Source organism: Pavona decussata, unplaced genomic scaffold (assembly GCF_977016875.1).
Source record: "Pavona decussata unplaced genomic scaffold, jaPavDecu1.1 SCAFFOLD_180, whole genome shotgun sequence".
NCBI lineage: Eukaryota > Metazoa > Cnidaria > Anthozoa > Scleractinia > Agariciidae > Pavona > Pavona decussata.
Window position 1 is genome coordinate 1,315,995 of NW_028145590.1, and position 25,267 is coordinate 1,341,261.

Genomic DNA, 25,267 nt, shown 5'->3' on the forward strand with positions numbered 1-25,267 from the left:
CTTGAATGGGAATTTTGTTATTATTGTGATTTATGATTTTGTTTCTGATTGGTTGAGAAATTTGCGTACATTTTGCTACCCAATCACAGAACGTAGTAAAGTAGAACCATAGCCAAAGCAAACGTGAAAAAACGCTTGGATAAGCTAGACTTCTCTGTTTTTCTAGTTTGTTTTCCTACTACAACTGCGTATGCACCCTTTTACTGAGAAAACCAGGCTAAACCTTGCTTTCCAGGTAATATTTGCCAACCATACCTAACCTGAAAGCCTGGGGAAACCAGGCCAACCTGGCTTTTCAGGTTATGCTTTCCCACCACACTTACCCTGAAAGTCTGGGAAAACCCGTCTAACCCTACTTTTCAGGTACGGTGTTTTAACCACACTCACCCTGAAAGCCTGGTAAAACCAAGGTTACCTGGCTTTTCAGGTTCTAGTTTGCGCGCCGAAACCAGCTTTACCAGGCTTTTTAGGTAACTTTTGACCAAGCTAACCAGGAAAGGCTGGTAAAACCAGGCATACCAGACTCTTAACCAGACTTGAGTTCAAACCAAAAGCCTGGTAAGCCTGGTTGAACCAGACTTCACCAGGCTTACCAGTCTTTTTACCAGGCTTTTGTTGCAAGGGATTTTGTGTGTGTGTTGTATCCCATATCCCATAATACACAGACTCATACCCAGTCCCCCACGATATGAAAGTCGGCAATGAATTCGAAAACGACATTTAAGGCCGCGCGGGATTGTAGGATACGGCATTAAAATTTTCTTCCCCCAGTCCCCCAAGTTACATCACCAGATCACCCGGAAAGGATGAGAAATTTTTAAAGTTATTACGTTCATACCATAAGCAGAGTTAGATATTCTATTAAAAAGAAATTGTGGAGTTCCGCTCTTAGGCTTGGCTAAATATATACATACAGCTATTTCAGTTAACGTTGTCGGTTCAAAGCATGAAACTAAAAGACAAGACCGAAAGTTTACGTGGGATTTTTATGAATAAATTCATCAAAATCAGTCATGCCTGGAGAAGACAATAGGTTGTAATTAGCAGTACAATGACCTGCACGTGCAGGGATGATTTTGATGAAATTATTCATAAAAAATAATCCCACAAAACATTGCGGTCTTGTCTTTAAGCTTGATTTTAATCCGACAACGTTAATTGAAATAGCTGTATATTCGTATGAACCTTGTTTAATGGCCTTAGCTCCCACGAGTCTCCCGTAGCTCACTGGTAGAGCATCCGAACTAGTAATCGGAAGGTCTTAGGTTCGACATGACTCCTGATAGGAGCACTGGGAATTTCTTTTTCCAAGTTTGCCTGTGTCAGGGCTATAAGATTCATTCTTGGATCAGAAGGGATTATTCTGAGTACGAGCGCCTTTAGTTAATAAGTTAAATTTATTACCCTTGAAGTATTGTAGGGAAATTAACGATTTAGTTTTCTTTTTTAAGTGTCTTAAAGGACCCTACTCAGCCTCCGCCATTTTCGATGCCATCGAAATCATTGATATTGCATGGTGAAAAGAAATCTTATTGCTTAACTGTAAGTTGTATTCCTGTAAGTATGTTTCATTATCTTTAGTAGTTTCACAGTGATTTCGTTCATTTGGACACGTTCTGAATAAAATATAATAGCCAAACTCTCGCATATAAACGAAAACAAAGAACTGGCTGACTATAGGTCCCTCTAAGAATATACAGCTATTTCAATTAACGTTGTCGGTTCAAAGCATAAAGCTAAAAGACGAGACCGAGAGTTTACGTGGGATTTTTATGAATAAATTCATCAAAATCAGTCATGCCTGGAGAAAACAATAGGTTGTAATTAGCAGTACAATGACTTGCACGTGCAGGGATGATTTTGATGAAATTATTCATAACAAATAATGCCACAAAACATTGCGGTCTTGTCTTTAAGCTTGATCTTAATTCGACAACGTTAATTGAAATAGCTGATATAAAGCAAACATTCTCGATTATGTATCTTTTCGTACTTGTACTAAGCCGCTTAGAAATGTTGATCATTTAACGCTTGATGTCCCTTTCAGCAGGACTGACGTCTTAAAGGATTCGTTTTTTGTTCGGATCTGTCGTCTGTGGAATGATTTACCGCTTAGTTTAAGAGAATCAAATGCCTCGTCAATAAAATAAAATATTATTTTATAGATTTGTTTATGATGTTATAATAGGTGGCTTATTTTTAAGGAGTCTGGTTGATTTGATTTGATTGTAAATCTGATACTTGATTAAATAAATAAAATAAATTACCGAATAATACATCATTCTTACATATATATCATTGGGTAAGGTGTTAAATATTTGTGGGTTGACTTCCGGACTGAACTTTATCCGATCTCGGTTGTCATTGCTTCCCAGGCCTTTGACGAGTCGGCTAAGAAGGCACCTTTCCGATGCGAGCTATCAAAGTCAGTTCAGCAGGTTGATGTTTCTTAGTGAGGAAGAATTATTGCTGATCCTTAACATTAACTGGCTAAGTTATCTTACGGTGAGACAATCTTGGGTTTTCTTCGCTCCTTCACACTAGCCACTTGTCTTTGTACCTCACTACAGACTTTGTTGACGTTCTCTTTCGCCTCCCTCAGTGTTACCTTTTTCGCAGGCGTACCTTTTTCGTGTATTCCAAAAGTGTCGTAAAAACATCCAAGGTTTTTTAGAAATGAAACTGTTTTAGAAAGACTGGTTACCAGCCTAATGGTTCCCACTGCAACATCAGTTACAAAAAGTGTTTTCTCGTAAGTGCAAATTGCATATACTTGAACGAAAGATGCTGATTTCTCTAGGCATAAGAATTTTTTTCTTGGTTAGTTCCAATAACAACAGGTAAAGGATTCTTCAGACAAAATTTGATGACCTCACCTGCGCTAGAACCACTTTTTAAAATTTTCTTTACATGTCTCACATTTCTCTGCCAAAATGTTTCCTTCCGCTGACTAAAATTTCCCGGGAAAAATTACCGAGAAATTTATGGAAAATCTAAAACAAGCAACCGGAAAAATTAAAGCACAGGTATGTGCGGCCCCCTAAATTTGACAGTAGAACTCTTTGTAGCGTAGCTTTAGTTTACATTTTTTAGAACAACCGCTTTACGAAAATTATTCCACTTTAGATTCTCATACAAACACTGTAATTTGATCTTTACTGGTCTTAAAGTCCCAACATATCTCCGAGGAGACCTCTCAGTATAAGCCCGGGGGTTTCTTGAGGTCTCCTCGCCACTTCTTACTTCTTTTACTATTATTATTTACTCTAAACTTATGTACTTGTAATCCTAGTCTATTATTCATTGTAACTTTCTATGTTTGTATGTCGTGGTGAATAAATAAATAAACAAATAAATAAATAAATAAATAAATAAATAAATGAATAAATCTTATTTCTCACGCGCTTTCCATATACAGGGTTTTCCCCTCCCTCAAACAAGCTAACACTAATCCCTGTACAGTGTTTCCCCCTCCCCCTAAAACAAGCTAACCCTAATCCCTATACAGGGTTTCCCCCTCCCCCAAACAAGCTAACCCTAATCCATATACAGGGTTTCCCCCTCCCCCAAACAAGCTAACCCTAATCCATATACAGGGTTTCCCCCTCCCCCAAACAAGCTAACCCTAATCCCTATACAGGGTTTCCCCTTCCCTCAAACAAGCTAACCCTAATCCCTATACAGGGTTTCCCCCTTCCCCAAACAAGCTAACCCTAATCCCTATACAGGGTTACCCCTTCCCCCAAACAAGCTAACCCTAATCCCTATACAGGGTTACCCCTTCCCCCAAACAAGCTAACCCTAATCCCTATACAGGGTTTCCCCCTCCCCCAAACAAGCTAACCCTAATCCCTATACAGGGTTTCCCCCTTCCCCAAACAAGCTAACTCTAATCCCTATACAGGGTTGCCCCTTCCCCCAAACAAGCTAACCCTAATCCCTATACAGGGTTTCCCCTTCCCTCAAAAACTAGCCAACCCTAATCCATATACAGGGTTTCTCCTTCCCCCAGACAAGCTAACCCTTATCCATATATAGGGTTTCCCCTTCCCTCAAAACAAGCTAACTCTAATCCCTATACAGGGGTTTCCCCTTCTCCCTAAACAAGCAAACCCCCTATACAGGATTTCCCCTTCCCCCAAACTAGCTTACCCTAATCCACATACAGAATTTTTCCCTCTTCCCCAAACCTAGAGAATCCTAGTCCATATACAGAGTTCCCCCTTTCCAAAACTAACTAACCCCAATCCTTAAACGTATTTTGTCCCTCCGCTAATCTAGCTATAATCCCTATATACATGCCTTTCCCGTAATGTGGCTTTCTCTGGTATTATAATCTAACACTTCTATTAGGTTTTAGTTGTTTTTGTTACTTTACTTAACACTAATTGAGCTTGAGAATGCTGCGTTGCAGAGGTCTCTCGCTCAATATAACCATTTACATGGTTAACTATTTTTTGTTCTACACACAACTATTTCCCCACCCATACACTTTAACCACTCTTTTACCTACTGATTTTAATCAGTGGAGACTTGGGAACCCATATATTTGGGATTCCATACCCTGGCTTCTGGGATACCACAAAGGTTACTAGATATACTTAAGCTGACTTTAATACAGTAAGACTTTAGGGTTGGGGACACCTTGTGATGTCTATCCTACAGTTCATGCATTTTTATTAGAGTGCATTTCTAGACGTATCTCAAAAAGTGACATGCCTGTTTATAACCGTAAACTATTTGCATATCTTGAAAACGTGTAAAAGGTATACGGGTCGTGTTATTTGTAGCCTTTTAAAATTTTTCAAGTGTGATTATTTTGCACACAACAATTTGCATCACCTTATTTTATTTGGTTACGTGAGGTGAATATGCTCCGCCTATAACATGATGGGAGATTGACAGCCTGTCATAAGTTTTACGCTGACGCGTCTTAGTACAAATATTTGCATAACTGATTAAAGCAACTGAAATTTGTCGTTCAGAACACTTTACAACCAAAAGACGGATTAGAAAACGTCTACAATGAAAAAAGTGTTGTTACTCTGTAAATCGCACCAATTCACCGCCTGCACCGAAAATTTCACTTTTTACACTGTTTAGAATAAATTTACATCCTCTTAGCTAATCAACATGCAGAAACTACTGTATGTAAATTATTACCCTAGTTACAACTCCACGACATAAAGGCCAGCGTCGCAGTATAACAAGGCAAGGAATTCAAGAATTTTCCGCGGTAGAGGCCTGTGTAAACAGCAGTTTTAACTTCTTACCAATGAAACTAAAGAAAATAATTGTTTTTATGTTTAAAATGGACCTGTTAACAGATGGGACTGTAATGGCGGTTACTCTGGATGAAACGGCTTTGCCTATAGGTTTAAATGTGGAGAAACACTACTTCACATTTTTTCAAATTTCCTGATAAACGTCCATCAGGACTGATGTCTTTCTTCGTTTGCTTCCAAAATTTAAGAAATTCGGGATTTAAACTTCTAGTTTAGTCAGTTGAAACCTCACCCTCAGATCCACCCCAGGAAGGGACAATATGATGGAATCCATTTTTCGAACGCAACTTTGAATGATTTGAACACGAAAATTGAGGAGGGAATTCCAATTTTTATTTTTCTTAATCAATAAAACATGAGAATAAGACACCCTAACATGCAATGATTAAAAACAAAAGCTAGAAAAATTAAACAAGGATAACGGAACCTTCTGCATGGTTTACTGATAACGCAAACGTCGTTGGTATCGTTTATTCTGGTAGCAAGGTTCCTGAACTTCAGGATTTAGCTCTTCGCATATTTCATGTTTGTGTTAGTTTTGGAATTTCACTTGAGTTGAATTCCTAGAAGTGTTAATTCTGAGACTGACCATAAGTAGGATTATTGATTTTGATGATTATTCTTTGAATGATGATGTTTTTCATATGTTAGATTTTGGATGGGGACCGCACACTATTGACAGATTCGCTTGCAGTTATAATGCGAAGCTTTCCTGTTTCAATTCCAGATTTTTTCAAACGGGCACTGAGGCTGTTGATGCTTTTTTGCAAAACTGGCGTTTTGAGGACAACTGGATTCTCCCTCCAGTTTCGCAGATTGCGAGGGTTATGGCTCATTTGAGAGTGTGTAAAGCAGAGTGGACACTTGTTATTCCCTTGTTGAAGTCTTCGTAGTTTTGGCTGTTGTTATGTGACGACGGTAGACATTGGAACACATTTGTTCACGATTGCTTTGTACTCCCTAAATTTAAGCAACTTTTTGTGAGAGGCTAAGCCAAGAATGGCTTGTTTGGCGCAAGAGAGTTGTCCTTCCTAGTCGTCGTTCTGCGCATTAGTTTCAAGTTACCTGAGAGGATTTCTCTATCAGGCTTTTGAACTCATGACAGTGGCTTTTGCCCCAACTGTCACTTACGTTAGGGTCTTTTGCACCCTTTAGTTGTAGTCTGTTGTTACTCCTTTTCAGTTTGTTTTGTTATTATTTGTTAGCGGGCTGTTATTATAGTTCTTTGTGATATCTCCTTACTTAATAGAAGCGGTTTATTTTCTGTTTGCTGAAATGCCTTTTCTCAATAAAGATGGTTTGTTACTTCTGATTTTTCTTTTGTTTTTGCGTCCCTTGTTTAGACGTTTTTCAGAAGGGTCTATGGCAAGAGGTTTTCAAGGATCTTGACTTACAGTCTCTTAGTTCCAGGCTTCAGACGACCGTTTTGTCAGCGAGGGCTCCTGCGACAGTTAGCATGTATGACAGAGCGTTCAGAAGATGGAAGGAATTTGCATTAAGCAAGCACGGATTTTCTTATTTACCTGCTAATCCTATGCTTGTAGCTGTTTATTTACAATATGTTCTAGAATCTACAAGATCGAGCAGTTCTGTGGACACTGCGTTTTACAGTTTTAAGTGGGTACACGAATCAGCTGGTCTTGTATCCCCTAGAGATAATTCTTTAGTTAATAGGGTGCGGGAGGCTGCTAAAAGAATTTTAGGAGCTAAGAGGTGTCATAGGAAAGAACCTTTACCTATTGAAATCATCAAAGATATTATCTCTGCCGCTGATTAATCCAATACTCTTCAGCTGAGGAATATTTGTCTTTATGCTCTTTGTTTTTGCGGGGTTTTTTAGATCGGAGGAGGTCACCAGTATTAGACGAAATCATATTACGTTTCATGATGACTATATGACAATTGAGGTCGAAAAGAGCAAAACTGATCAGCTTAGGCAGGGCGATGAGGTTATTATCGCACAATCAGGTGGTTGTGCTTGTTCAGTTTCCATTCTTCGAGACTATTTAAGCAGGTTAAACATCGATCCTCATTCGGATGAGTTACTTTTCAGACAGTTGGTCAAAACCAAGTCGTTCTATAAAGATCATGAACCTATTAGTTACCCTACTTTCAGGGATCACTTGTCGAAGAGTTTACGCTCTGTGGTGCCTGATCCCTCTGTTTATGGCACTCATTCATTTAGGTCAGGAGGAGCTACCAAGGCTGCCAACAGCGGCGTAGGCGAGCGAGTTTTTCAGAGGCACGGGCGGTGGAAGAGCGTTTCGGCCAAGGATGGCTATGTCAAAGACAATATCACTTCTAGGATTTCGGTCTCTAAGTCTTTAGGACTTTAGCTTCGAGCATCCATTTTTCAAGCCCTTTCTTTGTCTTCTATTAGATTACTTATTGTACTCTAATGCTCGGCCAAAACACGCAAAATAAACCTAATGGTTCATTATGTGCTCTGTCTGTTGCGTAGTGAAGCTGAAATATGTAATTTCTGGCGATTGAGTCGCTTCGAATTAGCCTGAAATTAAATATTTCTGCGGCACTGGAGCAGCAGGCCGGGGACCTGGGTCCTTTTAGTGTAGTTGCATCATGGGTTAAGGCGAGAGAGAGTATTGAAGCTTGGGATTGCACGTGGGCAATCATTCTAGGCCGACACCACTCACTATAATTTCTTATTTTTGTTAATCGCCTCGTAGGATGGGCTGCAGAGCTTGCGCCTGGTTCCTACCCAGATTTCCTGTAATATTTTTCTCCCTACGGGTTTTTTTTTTCGGCAGGTTTTTTCTGGCCCCTGTCTAGCCACTGTGTCTTGTTAGTGGTTGCCGAGCTCTCGTTATTTTCCTAGCTGTTATTGGAGGGATTTAGTGTTAGTTTTCCATGGTTTTTTGTTTTAGATTACTTATTGTACTCTGGTGCTCGAACAAAACACGCAAAATAAACCTTATGGTTCATTATGTGCTCTGTCTGTTGAGTAGTGAAGCTGAAATCATACACCTCACACACGGGATGAAATTATTGCCATTATGGCAAATAATCTCATCCATGATTTAGTGTCAGAAATTTGTGGTGGCTTCTTCTCTGTCGAATACACATATATTAGTAACAAGGAACATTTAACTATCTGCATTCGATGGGCGGACGAGCAGTTAGAAGCCCATGAAGATTTCTTCGGATTTTACAACATACCTGACATCGGTGCGGAGACAATAGTTTCAGCTGTGAAAGATGTGCTACTGAAACTACAGTTACCATTAGCGAACTGTAGGGGACAATGCTATGATGGAGCCAGCGACATGCTTGGCCACAGAACTGGCGTTGCGAAGAGAATCCAGGACCTTCAACCGAAGGCTTATCCTACTTACTGTCATGGACATTCATTAAGTCTAAGTGTGAAGGACACTACAAAAAACTGTAAGTTGCTATCAGAGGCCATGGACACTGCAAAAGAAGTCGTTACCCTCATAAAGTTTTCACCAAAGCGGGGAAATATACTGGGAGAAACAGAAGAAAACCTTGAAGAACCCTAATCTGCAGACAAGGGCTTAATAAGTCTTACTAGATGGACAGTGCGCGCGAGCTGTTTTCAGCGAATCCTGGACAATTACGTAGCTCTTCTTCAGGAGTGGATAATTTCCCTAGACGGGAAACTCCAGTCCGACATACGTGGACGGATTATTAAGTGCCAAACGCAAATAAACACTTTTGACTTCTACTTTGGGCTGAATTTGGGGCAGCGCCTGTTTTCTCACATAGATGATTTCTCGAAAACCTTTCAGCAAACGAAGATGTCAGCTATTAGTGGTAAACGAGTCGCTCATCTTACCAAAGAGGTCCTGCAGAAAATGCGTAGTGATGCAAACTTCAAATCATTTTATGATGCCGTTATACTAAAAAGTAAAAACTACTCTTCCATGACAGGACCAGTGTTGCCAAGGAGAACACGCGTGCCTAGGAGGATTGATATTGGTACTGGAGAACCAGCAAATCCTGCGACGACACAAGACTATTACAGGCAGATATACTTTGAATCTATTGACTTAATGGTCAATGCTATTGAGTAACGTTTTGATCAACCGAGCTTTGCTGCATATGCAAAAATGGAGTCCCTTTTAGTTAAGGCCCTCAACTCGTAGGATAGCTCCAGAGAGCTACAGTTCATGGAAATATCTTACGCCGATGATGTCGATGTTGAAATGTTAACTGCCCCGCTTGAAATTTTGAAAGTGCTAATGAAGGAAGGTTATTTTTATGTTTTGACGACATCGTAGTTAAAATCAAAGAGTTGCCTACCCCAGAAAGAAAAATGATAAACGAAGTTATTTTAGTATGCAAACTTTTATTGGTCAATCCGCCAACAAGTGCATCTGGTGAAAGATCGTTTTCCACTGGCTTTGCTCCACAATGACACAAACGCGATTTAGTAACCTGACAATATTAAACAGTCATAAAGAAAGAACAGAGAGACTTTTTCTTGTAGATATTGCTAACGAATTTGCCGACCGTAACGATAACAGAAAGAGAAATTTTGGTATTTTTAAGGAATCTGATACATATACACAGTAAATATCAGCCACTTCCTCATTTTTTTTTTGTTGTTGTTGTTTTTTGTTTTCATTCTGATTGATGCACCATTTATACATTGTTGTGTTGAATGCAGTGGAAGTTAAATCGTTTGGATTCCTGGTTTATTTTAGAGTTGGTTTCAGTAAGGGAGATATCATTGTATGATGGTGAATTAGAAGATCGGAGAAAATAAAGTTATATCAGTTTCTACTAGAAACAGTATAGTAATTAAGGAATTCATCGGTAATTTAAAATTCATTTCTCGGCATTTGAGAGGAGTTAAAATCGAAATTATCAGGGGAAGCATGCCCCCGCATTCCCCCCGCCCCCGTAGTTGGCCCATCTTACTCGTTTGCCTTTTAAGCCCACCCCGGCCCCCCTCCACCCACTCAAAAACTTGCTGAACGGGCCCTGCGTTGAAAGGAAAATTAAGAAAAAAATGCCCTCTGTTTCGAACAATCAGCATTCAGTAATTTTGCACGTATGGTGGCCCAACGAAGAACCAACTACGTTGAAGAAACACCTGAGATCAAGGAGTTAATGGCAAACATGGATCATGAGAAAGTCTACAGAATAACTGCTAACATTTCATTCCGTCGGAAGCGTCAGACGGTGGGGAACTTTTTTGAAGGAATAATCATAGCAGTCATGATCAAGAGAGCCACTATTTATAGGGTTCTGTCACAAGCAGATGTTAACAATGAAGAACTGCAAACTTTGTTTAAAGGAGTTGTAAGCTTCTTACTTGAAGCCTAACCACAGTGAGTGGTGTCAACCGTGAACCTAAGAAAGAAACAAAATAATAGATTTTGTACCGGTAGGGCAAAGAGAAGCTACGAAGAGATTAAAGGCACCCACATCGCGCAGATGTCACGATCTCCCTTGCTGACTCCATGAATATTTTAATCAGGGTCGGGTAGAGAGAATAAAAGGCAAAAGAAACATCCCTCAATCCAAATTACTTCAAAAGCCACACAAATAAAACCACATTTAGAAGTTATGTTTCCAACACCATTTTTTTTAATTGACTCAGTATATATTGACCTTAACTTAAAATACAAGTTGACTAGAAGTCCGGCTTTGATTAGTTAGTATTTTCCCCTTTAACTTAAAACGATAATGAAACCCCATGAGCGGCTGCGCGCTGAGAAGGAGCTGTACTCCCTAAATCAGTGACTTCTCGCACAGAATAACTGGCCATGCGGACCGACTGTTCGTCAAAGTGCAGGGTACATCATTCCACATTTTTTCTTGGTGCTTCCAGCCAGCTGAACCAGCCTTTCCCATTATGTGGCCACATTCCTCTCTACCTCCGCTTGGATTCCCCCTTGACCATGAAGTATACCCACCGGGTACTGGAGTGCCATCAATCCAGTACAGCTTATTATCTGCCTGTTTTCGCTGGATTCCAATCCACGCACCACCCCACGTGAGTGTGGCCTGTTTAAACACCAGGTCACCGATGAACTTGTTTTCATCTGCTGAGCTGATTATAGGCAGGTCTGCACCCAGACCTTTGCAAGCTGTTCGGGCAGCACCCCAAGTTTGGGTTGGAGTATCGTCGATGTAGTAACACGATTTTCCATGTCTAACCCAGCCAGTTGGACAACCTGATAATGTTAAAAAATGGAAACAAATATACCATGGTCTGTTTGCATTCTGTCTTTCGTTCAGATATGTCTACATAGTCAGAGTATATACATGTTAGAATTTTTATAGGTTGACAGAGTAAGTAGGCATATCTTGCATAATTGAAATTATAAAAAAAATGCCACGTAAGGTAACGTTCTGTAAAAGATCAAAGTTAACTAAGCAACTGGGCTATATATCAACTTCAACGACATTTAACATTTTATGCTCTTTCCCGGCGATAAAAATTGGGCTTCTGCTTTACCTTTTTTAGATCCGAACCGAATAGCGAAATTAGCTTTCATAAGATTTAATTTGCACCTTTGTTGTGAATTAACATTCAAGCTATAGTTTTAGCTTCTCTTCAAGGGAATTACTTATTTAGAGAAGAAATTTTATAAAGTTATGAATTCAGTCAAACCTCTACTCAGGCAGCTACTCTGCGGAAATGAACAATGGGTCATTTAAAAAAATGTTTTTTATTTCATGTTTTTTAACTTGTTATAACTACAATTCTCGTACCTATGCAGTTTCCAGCCTTTGTTGACAGATCATCCAGGGCCTTCAGGACCTGTTCATTAATCACTTGTTTAATCTCGTCTATCTCCTTCTGCAGATCTTCCCCAAGATCCGCTCCGATCGGCGACAGGAGAAAGAATATGATGAACACTGTTTCCTTTAAAGCCATCTTTGGTTCTGCGGAACGAGAGTGAGAGAGAGTCCATTTATGTCCAGAAATGCACCTAACCCTGTACTTTTTATATAAGACAGCCTTTTGTCATACGACTTCATGTTTGACATAATTTTTTTGTATTTTAATAAGAATTTAGGGTTGGGGACACCTTGTGATGTCTATCTTACAGTTCATGCATCTTATTAGCGTGCATTTCTGGACATATCTCATAACATAGGAGATTGACAGCCTATCATAAGTTTTACGCTGACGCGTCTTATTATAAATATTTGCATAACTGATCAAAGCAGCTGAAATTTGTCGTTCAGAACACTTTACAACCGAAAGACCGATTAGAAAACGTGTAAAATGAAAAGTGTTGTTACTCTGTGAATCGCATTAATCCCATGATCTGCACGGGAAATTTCACCGCCTGCAACGAAAATTTCAATATTTTGCACTGTTTAGGATAAATTGACATCGTCTTATAGCCAATCAAAATACAGAAACTACTGTATGTTAATCATTACCCTAGTTTCAACTCAACGACATAAAGGCCAGCGTCGCAGTATAACAAGGCAAGGAATTCAAGACTTTTCCCCGGTAGAGACCTGTGTAAACAGCAGTTGAAACTTCTTAACAATGAAACTAAAGAAAATAATTGTTTAAAAATGTACCTGTAAACAGATGGGGCTATTATGGAGGTTCCTCTGGATGAAAACTTTTGCCGATAGCTTTAAATCTAGGGAAACACTACTTCAGTTAAGAAAAATACAAAATATATAGTAATAATTAATCCAATTGAGATAATATAAAGCTTTGCTTTTCATTTCAATTTTAATATTTATACCAAGGCGGAAAATGAATGCTATAATTTCGTTCGCCTTCTCTTGTGACTATATTGCCAGAGAAATATTGGTCAGAATGAGCCTATGTTTACATTCGTTCAAATTTCCTGATAAAGGTCCATCAAGGCTGATGTCCTTTTTTGTTTGCTTCCAAACTTTAAGAAATTTGGGATTTGAACTTCTAGTTCAGTATTGAAACCTCGCCCTTAGAAATTTGGGATTTGAACTTGTAAATTGTAAATAAGTTGTAAATAAAATCTACAGTTTTCGTTGAAAAACTTTTTGCTTAAAATTTTGTTAAAACCTAATTTCTTTCGTTCCGAAGGACTGGGTAAATATGTTATTAAAAATGCAAAAAAAGGTCAGCTAGCATTTGGTAAAACAAACAGCCAACGTCTCGTTCGTTCTCATAAATATATCCCAGACATCATTGGTTTTTATCAGAACGTTGCTTAGATGCAAGGTTTGATAAGAGATCGCCTGCGTGGCAGTGTAGACGTATTTCTAAGATACCAGTGATATTTCGAAAAATGTGCACCCTTCTCGTGACTCTAGCTAGTGACAGTCTATGATAATTTTTCCAATTTCAAACTGGTTAGATACACTCTGCATCAATGTAAATGGTCTTTTTAGCGAAAGAAACATATTTTTATCAACAACTCAACGACATAAAGGCCAGCGCAACAGTTTAACAAAGCGAGGAATTCAGGAATTTTCCGTGGTAGGGGCCTATCTAAACAGCAATTGTAACTTCTTACCAATGAAACTAAAGAAAATGTTTGTTTTTATGTTTAAAATGGACCTGTAAACAGATGGGATTGTAATGGAGGTTTTTCTGGATGAAACTTTTGCCGGCAAGTTTAAATCTGGGGAAACACTTCTTCAGTTAAGAAAAATACAAATAACTCAAGCAGTTTAAGGCCTGGGTTTCAAGGGTGTTCAGAAATTATGAATGATCCCCTATATCTTCGGTTTGTCTGCCTAGAACAGGATGAAATTTTCCCTGAATATTAAACTTGATGTTTTCTTATGCCTCAACGTATAATTTTGATCACGTGACATATCAAGTGACCAAAAAATGAGAATTTCGTAAATCGGCGATATGGCGGCGAATTTTCTTTATAAAGATAACTGAATTAGTGTTTCCGAAGCAGATTTTAAATATTTAACTTTCTACGTTTGGAATGACTGTCCTTAAGTATTTAAATTGGAGAAATTAACGATCAAAGGTTGAATTGTGGACTAAAAAAGGACCTTTGCCCTGATAATTTTTTTTCTGGAGAACAATGGACGATCATTCCAAACGTGAAGCGATGGAGATATTTAATCTTTATTAGAAACGCGTTTTTGTTTGATGTTATCTCGAAAAACCGTCACCTACCTGTCAAATCTTTGCTTTTTTCACAAAAATGATCACGTGACATGTCACGTGATCTATAGCACTACTTATTATGCTTACAAATTTTCAGAATGATGAGATCTTTTTATCTTCCAAATTTCAGTTCAGTGCCATTGAATTTGTTAAAGTTATCTAGAATAAACCATTTTTCCTCTTAAAAGCCCTTGACCCAGGCCTTAAACTGCTTGAGAATATAGTAATAATTAATCCAATTGAGATAATATAAAGCTTTGTTTTTCATTTCAATTTTAATTTCAATATCAAGGCGGAAAATAAATGCTATAATTTCGTTTGCCTTGTCTTGTGATTATGTTTCCAGAGAAATATTGGTCAGAATGAGCGTATGTTTACATTCGTTCAAATTGCCTGATAAAAGTCCATCAGGGCTGATGTCTTTCTTTGTTTGCTTCCAAAATTTAAGAAATTTGGGATTTGAACTTCTAGTTCAGTCTTGAAACCTCGCCCTCAGATCAAACCCAGGAAGGGAAAATATGATAAAATTCATTTTTCGAACGCAGCTATGAATGATTTGAACACGAAAATTGAGGGGGAAATTCCAATTTCTATTTTTCTTAATCAATTAAACATGAAAATAAGACACCCTAATATGCAGAATTAAAAACAAAAGCTAGAAAAATTAAACAAAGATATCGGAACCTTCAACTTGTAGCTGGTACGTGCTTGGATAAGTTCTGTTGTGACGGATTTCTATTAGTCCGCCGAGTTTAACAAAAATAATTCAGAGTTTAAAATATAGGCATTCCTTTCAATACTGCCCGAGATACCACCAGGTACTTTCTTGGTCGAGTTTGTTGGACTGACTTCGGAGGGATAGGGAAAGACTCCGCGTTCCACCAATGTGAAATCATGTTTGAAGGAACTTAAAATGTCTACTCTAGTATTCTTCAGACAAAGGGGACGACTTTAAGCGGGCACGCGAAAAGTTAGAGAAGAGACCGCTGCAAAACTCAAGAATGCGAGATCCGAGAAATTTGAGTACGTATTTTCGGAAAGACCTTTTGCTGTCATCTGTTCTACAGAAGAGCATATTCAGATAAACACTGTTATCTCTTCTAGCTAGTTAAGTTTAAACATTTAGATCTTTTAGTACCTTTCAGTTGTATCACCGTACTTCCACTCGGTCAAGTCTGCTCCAAAGCACAAACGGACAGTTCGCCAATTTGAAGTGGAACTAAACTTTGTTACTGATCTGAACCGAATAAAATCAGCTGAAGGAGGGGACAAACCTATCAATCATTCGAGTTTTGCATTTCAATCACAAGTGCGTTTTAGTGTAGTTGCTAGTGACAACTGAACAGCCATGCTTTTCCGAGTCATGGTTGCGTTCGAGCTAAAGCCTCAGAAATTCGGATAGGGTTGTAAATAAAATATACAGTTTTAGTTGAAAAACTTTTTGCTCAAAATTTCGTTACACGGGAAACCTAATTTCTTTCGTTTCGAAGGGCTGGGTAAATATGTTATTAAAAATGCAAAAAAAGGTCAGCTAGCATTTGGTAAAACAAACAGCCAACGTCTCGTTCGTTCTCATAAATATATCCCAGACATCATTGGTTTTTATCAGAACCGTTGCTTAGATGCAAGGTTTGATAAGAGATCGCCTGCGTGGCAGTGTAGACGTATTTCTAAGATACCAGTGATATTTCGAAAAATGTGCATCCCGTTCTCGTGACTCTAGCTAGTGACAGTCTATGATAATTTTTCCCAATTTCAAACTGGTTAGATACACTCTGCGTAAATGTAAACTGTCTCTTTAGCGAAAGAAACATATTTTTATCAACAACTCAACGACATAAAGGCCAGCGCCGCAGTTTAACAAGGCGAGGAATTCAGGAATTTTCCGTTGTAGGGGCCTATCTAAACAGCAATTGTAACTTCTTACCAATGAAACTCAAGAAAATGTTTGTTTTTATGTTTAAAATGGACCTGTAAACAGATGGGATTGTAATGGAGGTTACTCTGGATAAAAACTTTTGCCGATAGGTTTAAATCTGGGGAAACACTTCTTCAGTTAAGAAAAATACAAATAATATAGTAATAATTAATCCAATTGACATAATATAAAGCTTCGTTTTTCATTTCAATTTTAATTTCAATATCAAGGCGGAAAATGAATGCTATAATTTCGTTTGCCTTGTCTTGTGATTGTATTGTCAGAGAAATATTGGTCAGAATGAGCGTATGTTTACATTCGTTCAAATTTCCTTTTAAAAGTCCATCAGGGCTGATGTCTTTCTTTGTTTGCTTCCAAAATTTAAGAAATTTGGGATTTGAACTTCTAGTTCAGTCTTGAAACCTCGCCCTCAGATCCACCCCAGGAAGGGACAATATGATAAAATTCATTTTTCGAAAGCAGAATGAATCAGCTGAAGGAGGGGACAAACCTATCAATCATTCGAGTCTTGCATTTCAATCACACGTGCGTTTTAGTGTAGTTGCTAGTAACAACTGAACAGCCATGCTTTTCCGAGTCATGGTTGCGTTCGAGCTAAAGCCTCAGAAATTCGGATAGAGTTGTAAATAAAATCTAATGTTTTCGTTGAAAAACTTTTTGCTCAAGATTTCGTTACACGGGAAACCTAATTTCTTTCGTTTCGAAGGGCTGGGTAAATATGTTATTAAAAATGCAAAAAAAGGTCAGCTAGCATTTAGTAAAACAAACAGCCAACGTCTCGTTCGTTCTCATAAATATATCCCAGACATCATTGGTTTTTATCAGAACCGTTGCTTAGATGCAAGGTTTGATAAGAGATCGCCTGCGTGGCAGTGTAGACGTATTTCTAAGATACCAGTGATATTTCGAAAAATGTGCATCCCGTTCTCGTGACTCTAGCTAGTGACAGTCTATGATAATTTTTCCCAATTTCAAACTGGTTAGATACACTCTGCGTACTTGTAATTGGTTTCTTTAGCGAAAGAAACATATTTTTTATCAAGAACTCAACGACTTAAAGGCCAGCGCCACAGTTTAACAAGGCGAGGAATTCAGGAATTTTCCGTGTTAGGTACCTATCTAAACAGCAATTGTAACTTCTTACCAATGAAACTCAAGAAAATGTTTGTTTTTATGTTTAAAATGGACCTGTAAACAGATGGGATTGTAATGGAGGTTACTCTGGATGAACACGTTTGCCGATAGGTTTAAATCTGGGGAAACACTACTTCAGTTAAGAAAAATACAAATAATATAGTAATAATTAATCCAATTGAGATAATATAAAGCTTTGATTTTCATTTCAATTTTAATTTCAATATCAAAGCGGAAAATGAATGCTATAATTTCGTTTGCCTTGTCTTGTGATTATATTGTCAGAGAAATATTGGTCAGAATGAGCGTACGTTTACATTCGTTCAAATTTCCTGATAAAAGTCCATCAGGGCTGATGACTTTCTTTGTTTGCTTCCAAATTTTAAGAAATTTGGGATTTGAACTTCTAGTCCAGTCTTGAAACCTCGCCCTCAGATCCACCCCAGGAAGTGACAATATAATAAAATTCATTTTTCGAAAGCAGAATGAATCAGCTGAAGGAGGGGACAAACCTATCAATCATTCGAGTCTTGCATTTCAATCACACGTGCGTTTTAGTGTAGTTGCTAGTGACAACTGAACAGCCATGCTTTTTTGAGTCATGGTTGCGTTCGAGCTAAAGCCTCAGAAATTCGGATAGAGTTGTAAATAAAATCTACAGTTTTCGTTGAAAAACTTTTTGCTCAAAATTTCGTTACACAGGAAACCTAGTTTCTTTCGTTTCTAAGGGCTGGGTAAATATGTTATTAAAAATGCAAAAAAAGGTCAGCTAGCATTTGGTAATACAAACAGCCAACGTCTCGTTCGTTCTCATAAATATATCCTAGGCATCATTGGTTTTTATCAGAACCGTTGCTTAGATGCAAGGTTTGATAAGAGATCGCCTGCGTTGCAGTGTAGACGTATTTCTAAGATACCAGTGATATTTCGAAAAATGTGCATCCTTCTCGTGACTCTAGCTAGTGACAGTCTATGATAATTTTTAACCTTACTTTAGGTTAGGATATAAATCATTCTTAGACGGATACCAGGGGACGAGGAAAAAGTCAAAACTGGCGAGAAAAAATTCAATTAAGACCTCCACCCATGCATACACAATCGCCAGAAGAACTAGTAATTTGAGTTATGACCTTCCTACTTTTCTTCGTCGATTTTTTTCTTGTCTGTTTCGAACTTTTCCCCGTCCCTACTATTTGCCCGTTGGTCTGCGAAGATAGTTACAAATGTGCGAAATATTTGTTAATTAGAGCCCTGCGACCAAAGTAGCATAGGCTCTCAAGTTGACCACTGCCATTTCCAAGTAGATAGACGACACAAGACCGTAAGTTAGACAGCACTTGAAAGGGGTAACGAAAGTAGTTGAAGGAAACATCCATTAATCGAGGGGGTGGCGGTTCGGTTGAGATGACCGCCAAAGCAGAGGTGATTGCTGCCTTTTGAGCCAGTTGATGCTACGGGTTGACTGAATGACTGAAAGAAACTTCCGGAAGGGTTCCTTTGATTAAAGATCTGTAAGAGAACGCATGGAAGAGTATCAGCGGCGGTCATTCAATGCGGGAAAGTAAAGTCATCAATTGTTTTTAATCAGCACAAACACTGCGATAATTTAGGTATAGCTATGTATGTTGCTTTCGAGTATTTCAGATCCGTCTGAGAGTTTTTTGTTCATACAGAATTATTGTTTTGATAGAGAAATCAATGCTGCAGGTGGACTATGTTAAGTGACATGCTGGCAGTGCTGCACAGTCGACCAGCCGCTGAGAGATAAACCACTCAAAACGGCTTTCGAGAGTTACGAGAAGCCATGAAAACACAGCAAAACACATCACATGAGCTTCTTTAGACTTGATTGTAATTTTTGTAGGTTTTGGAAGGAATATTGTTGTTTAATTTTCGCCATACAAACCCTTGGCGACCTGTGGTGTCGAGATTCCTCGGCCCCATACCCCGCCGCGTGTCGCTCGAAGATGCCAGGCCACTAAGGCAATTTGGCCAGGTTACTTAGCATTTTCGAAAAGAAGTACATTTCTTTTTTCAGACTTCTTTTATAAATGCCGATGGAAAATCTCGAAGAAGAGGGTTTGCCAAAGAATCCTAACCTTGAACTAGCAGCCTAGCGTTTCACTATTAACAATCCTGAAGGGAAAGATAAGGAAGATGCGAAAAAAAGGCTTTTGGAAACAATCAAAGAAAACGGTTTGTGTGGAACACGAAATAAATTGTGCTTTGTCATTTCAACGAACATGTTGAAATTATTTGTTATAGAAATATCCATAGAAAGCGTTTGAAAGGAAGAGATTTTAATCAAAGAAGTTATAACTTAGGACGATTTCACTATAAGTTTACTGATGAATAAGCTTGCGTTTAACGTATATTATATACTTATATATTTGCTGTAAGCACTTTTTTCCTTACTGTTGTATTTTCCTAACCCAAGCCTAATTTAACTAGCAGAGCTCTTCAACCAGTTTTATAAATCCTTCTTCTCCCTATTTTATTTAACTGCACAGATTTAGTGGCCAACACGAAAGCCCTTGGCCACTACGTACTTCTTCCGTAGAAAGTAAAATCATTAAGTAAATTGCTCTGCGTTTAATTTTTTTTTCTCACTGTAAAATAATTTTATATTTCGACATATGTGGACGGATTATTGGGTGCCAAGCGCAAATGAACACTTTTGAGTCCTTCTTTGGGCTGAATTTAAGGCAGCGCCTGTTTTCTCGCACAGATAATTTATCGAAAACCTTACAGCAAACGAGGATGTCAGCTATTAGTGGTAAACGAGTCGCTCATCTTACCAAAGAGGTCCTGTAGAAAATGCGTAGTGATGCAAACTTCAAATCATTTTATGATGCCGTTATACTAAAAAGTAAAAACTACTCTTCCATGACAGGGCCAGTGTTTCCAAGGAAACATGCGCGCCTAAGAGGATTGAAATCGGTACTGGAGAACCAGCATATCCTGCGACGACACAAGACTATTACAGGCAGATATACTTTGAATCCATTGACTTAATGGTCAATGCTATTGAGCAGCGTTTTGATCCAGCGAGCTTTGCTGCATATGCAAAGATGGAGTCCCTTTTAGTTAAGGCCCTCAACTCGTAGGATAACTCCAGAGAGCTACAGTTCATGGAAATATCTTACGCCGATGACGTCGATGTTGAAATGTTTACTGCCCAGCTGGAAATTTTGAAAGTGCTACTGAAGGAAGGTGATTTTTATGTTTTGACAACGTCGTAATTAAAATCAAAGAGTTGCCTACCCCAGAAAGAAAAATGATAAACGAAGTCATTTCAGTATGCAAACTTTTATTGGTAAATCCGGCAACAAGTGCATCTGGTGAAAGATCGTTTTCTACTGCCCGAAGATTGAAAACATGGCTTCGCTCCACAATGACACAAGAATGATTTAGCAACCTGACAATATTAAACAGTCATAAAGAAAGAACAGAGAGCCTTTTTTTTGTAGATATTACTAACAAATTTGCCCACCGTAACAATAACAGAGAGAGAAATTTTGATATTTTTAAGGAATCTGATACACAGTAAATATCATCCACTTCTTCAGTTTTTTTTTTTTTTTGGCTTTGTTTTCATTCTGATTGATGCACCATTTATACATTGTTGCGTTGAATGCAGTGGAAGTTAAATCGTTTGGATTCCTGGTTTATTTTAGAGTTGGTGTCAGCAAAGGAGATATCATTGTATGATGGTGAATTAAAAGATCGGAGAAAATAAAGTTATATCAGTTTTTATTAGGTAACAGTATAGTAATTAAGGATTTCCGGCATTGGTTAATTTAAAATACATTTCTCGGCATTTGAGAGGGATTAAAATCAAAATTATCCGGGGAAGCATGCCCCCGGTTCCCCTCCCCTCTTGGTAGTTGGCCCATTTTACTCGTTCGCTTTTCAAGCTCCCCCTCCCCCCACCCCCCCTCCCACTAGAAAAGTTGCTGAACGGGCCCTGCGTTGAAAGGAAAATTAAGAAAAAAAATGCCCTCTGTTTCGACCAATCAGCATTCAGTAATTTTGCCCTCTATGTTATAAAACATTGTAACAGAATGCTGGAGGTTTTGTTACCTTTGTGGTAGCTTCAACACAGTGCTTTCTTGAATGCATTAACACGTATGGTGGCCCAACGAAGAACCGACTACGTTGAAGAAACACCTGAGATCAAGGAGTTAATGGGAAACATGGATCACGAGGAAGTCTACAGAATAACTGCTGACATTTCATTCCGCCGGAAGCGTCAGACGATGGGGAACTTTTTTCAATGAATAATCATAGCAGTCAAGAGAACCACTATTTATAGGGTTCTGTCACAAGCAGATGTTAACGATGAAGAACTGCAAACTTTGTTTAAAGGAGTTGGAAGCTTCTAACTTAAAGCCTAACCACAGTGAGTGGAGATGTCAACCGTGAACCTAAGAAAAAAACAAAATAATAGATTTTGTACCGGTAGAGCAAAGAAAGCTACGAAGAGATTAAAGGCACCCACATCGCGCAGATATCACGATCTCCCTTGCTGAATCCATGCATATTTCAATCAGGGTGGGGTAGAGAGAATAAAATGCAGAAGAAACATCCCTCAATCCAAATTACTTCTAAAGCCACACAAATAAAACCACATTTGGAAGTTATGTTTCCAACACCTTTTTTTTTTTTAATTGACTCAGTATATATTGACCTTAACTTAAAATACAAGTTGACTAGAAGTCCGGCTTTGATTAGTTAGTATTTTCCCCTTTAACTTAAAACGATAATGAAACCCCATGAGCAGCTGCGCGCTGAGAAGGAGCTGTACTCCCTAAATCAGTGACTTCTCGCAAAGAATAACTGGCCATGTGGACCGAGCAGTGTTCGTCAAAGCGCAGGGTACATCATTCCACATTTTTTCTTGGTGCTTCCAGCCAGCTTGACCAGCCTTTCCCATTATGTGGCCACATTCCTCTGTTTCTCCTGGATTCCCCCTTGACCATGAAGTATACCCACCGGCTACTGGAGTGCCATCAATCCAGTACAGCTTATTATCTGCCTGTTTTCGCTGGATTCCAATCCACGCACCACCCCACGTGAGTGTGGCCTGTTTAAACACCAGGTCACCGATGAACTTGTTTTCATCTGCTGAGCTGATTATAGGCAGGTCTGCTTCCAGACCTTTGCACGCTGCTCGAGCAGCACTCCAAGTTTGAGTTGGAGTATCGTCGATGTAGTAACACGATTTTCCATGTCTAACCCAGCCAGTTGGACAACCTGAAAAAGCAAAAAATGGAAACAAATATACCATGGTCTGTTTGCATTCTGTCTTTCGTTCAGATATGTCTACATAGTCAGAGTATATACATGTTAGAATTTTCATAGGTTGACAGTGTAAGTAGGCATATCTTGCATAATTGAAATTATAAAAAAAAAAAAATGCCACGTAAGGGAACGTTCTGTAAAAGTTCAAAGTTAACTAAGCAACTGGGTTATATATCAACTTCAACGACATTTAACATTTTATGCTCTTTCCCGGCGATAAAAATTGGTCTTGTGCTTTACCTTTTTTTAGATCCGAACCGAATAGCAAAATTAGCTTTCATAAGATTTAATTTGCACCTTTATTGTCAATTAACATTCAAGCTATAGTTTTAGTTTCTCTTCAAGGGAATTACTTATTTAGAGAAAAAATTTTATAAAGTTATGAATTCAGTCAAACCTCTACTCAGGCAGCTACTCTGCGGAAATAAACAATGGGTCATTTAATAAATGTTTTTTATTTCATGTTCTTTAACTTGTTATAACTACAATTCTCGTACCGATGCACTTTCCAGCCTTTGTTGACAGATCGTCCAGCGCCTTTAGGACCTGTTCATTAATCACTTGTTTAATCTCGTCTATCTCCTTCTGCAGATCTTCCCCAAGATCAGCTCCGATCGGCGACAGGAGAAAAAATATGATTAACACTGTTTCCTTTAAAGCCATCGGAAGGATAGTGAGAGAGAGTCCATTTATGTCCAGAAATGCACCAAACCCTGTACTTTATATATAAGACAGACCTTTTTCATACGACTTCATGTTTGACATAATTTTTTGTATTTTAATAAGAATTTAGGGTTGGGGACACCTCGTGATGTCTATCCTACAGTTCATGCATCTTATTAGCGTGCAATTCTGGACATATCTCATAACTTAGGAGATTGACAACCTATCATAAGTTTAACGCTGACGCGTCTTATTATAAATATTTGCATAACTGATCAAAGCAGCTGAAATTTGTCGTTCAGAACACTTTACAACCGAAAGACTGATTAGAAAACGTGTAAAATGAAAAGTGTTGTTACTTTGTGAATCGCATTAATCTGCACGGGAAATTTCACCGCCTGCACCGAAACTTTCAATATTTTGCACTGTTTAGGATAAATTGAAATCGTCTTATAGCCAATCAAAATACAGAAACTACTGTATGTTAATCATTACCCTAGTTTCAACTCAACGACATAAAGGCCAGCGTCGCAGTATAGAGGTAGAGGCCTCTGTAAACAGCAGTTGAAACTTCTTAACAATGAAACTAGAGAAAATAATTGTTTTTATGTTTAAAATGGACCTGTAAACAGATGGGGCTATTATGGAGGTTACTCTGGATGAAAACTTTTGCCGATAGGTTTAAATCTGGGGAAACACTACTTCAGTTAAGAAAAATACAAATAATATAGTAATAATTAATCCAATTGACATAATATAAAGCTTTAATTGTTTTTCATTTCAATTTTAATTTCAATATCAAGGTAGAATATGAATGCTATAATTTCGTTCGCCTTGTCTTGTGATTATATTGTCAGAGATATATTGGTCAGAATGAGCGTATGTTTACATTCGTTTAAATTTCCTGATAAAAGTCCATCAGGGCTGATGTCTTTCTTTGTTTGCTTCCAAAATTTAAGAAATGTGGGATTTGAACTTCTAGTTCAGTCTTGAAACCTCGCCCTCAGATCCACCCCAGGAAGTGACAATATGATAAAATTCATTTTTCGAACGCAGCTATGAATCATTTGAACACGAAAATTGAGGGGGAAATTCCAATTTCTATTTTTGTTAATCAATCAAAAATGAAAATAAGACACCATAATATGCAGAATTAAAAACAAAAGCTAGAAAAATTAAACAAAGATATCGGAGCTTTCAACTTGTAGGTGGTACGTGCTTGGATTAGTTCTGTTGTGACGGATTTTTATTAGTCCGCCGAGTTTAACCAAAATAATTCAGAGTTTAAAATATAGGCATTCCTTTTAATACTGGAGATACCACCGGGTACTTTCTTGGTCGAGTTTGTTGGACTGACTTCGGAGGGATAGGGAAAGACTCCGCGTGCCACCAATGTGAAATCATGTTTGAAGGAACTTAAAATGTCTACTCTAGTATTTCTCAGACGAAGGGGACGACTTTAAGCGGGCACGCGAAAAGTTAGAAAAGCGACCGCTGCAAAACTCAAGAATGCGAGATCCGAGAAATTTGAGTACGTATTTTCTGAAAGACCTTTTGCTGTCATCTGTTCTACAGAAGAGTATATTCAGATAAACAGTGTTTATCTCATCTAGTTAGTTAAGTTAAAAGGTTGAGATCGTTCAGTACCTTTCAGTTGTATCACCGTACTTCCACTCGGTCAAGTCAGCTCCAAAGCACAAACAGACAGTTAGCTAATTTGAAGTGGAACTGAACTTTGTTACTGATCAACCGAATAAAATCAGCTGAAGGAGGGGACAAACCTTTCAATCATCGGAGTTTTGCATTTCAATCACACGTGTGTTTTAGTGTAGTTGCTAGTGACAACTGAAGAGCCATCCTTTTCCA

General features: G+C 38.4%; 2 protein-coding genes and 1 pseudogene across 4 annotated transcripts; 1 reads left to right on the forward strand and 2 right to left on the reverse strand.

Annotated features, from left to right (window-relative positions):
- Positions 1 to 8,278: 8,278 nt before the first annotated feature.
- LOC146463158 (52 kDa repressor of the inhibitor of the protein kinase-like) lies at positions 8,279 to 21,235 on the forward strand (annotated as a pseudogene). The gene is made up of 2 exons (XR_014856953.1): positions 8,279 to 9,499; positions 20,633 to 21,235. The product of XR_014856953.1 is annotated as a 52 kDa repressor of the inhibitor of the protein kinase-like (transcript).
- Positions 10,837 to 25,193, reverse strand: LOC146463159 (perlucin-like protein). Of its 2 annotated transcripts, none has more exons than XM_085084801.1 (3): positions 25,049 to 25,193; positions 11,991 to 12,164; positions 10,837 to 11,449 (listed from the first exon to the last, which is right to left on the reverse strand). In XM_085084801.1, exons 2-3 carry the CDS (start codon positions 12,154 to 12,156, stop codon positions 11,004 to 11,006), a joined length of 612 nt encoding a protein of 203 aa, XP_084940927.1. In that variant the 5' UTR covers positions 12,157 to 12,164; positions 25,049 to 25,193; the 3' UTR covers positions 10,837 to 11,003. The 2 variants fall into 2 exon arrangements, with proteins under 2 accessions (XP_084940927.1, XP_084940926.1); XM_085084800.1 differs by lacking the exon at positions 25,049 to 25,193 and adding an exon at positions 15,500 to 15,596.
- Positions 22,075 to 23,401, reverse strand: LOC146463160 (perlucin-like protein). The gene is made up of 2 exons (XM_085084811.1): positions 23,236 to 23,401; positions 22,075 to 22,690 (listed from the first exon to the last, which is right to left on the reverse strand). The coding sequence occupies exons 1-2, from the start codon at positions 23,399 to 23,401 to the stop codon at positions 22,245 to 22,247; spliced, it is 612 nt and encodes a 203-aa protein (XP_084940937.1). The 3' UTR covers positions 22,075 to 22,244.
- Positions 25,194 to 25,267: the final 74 nt, after the last annotated feature.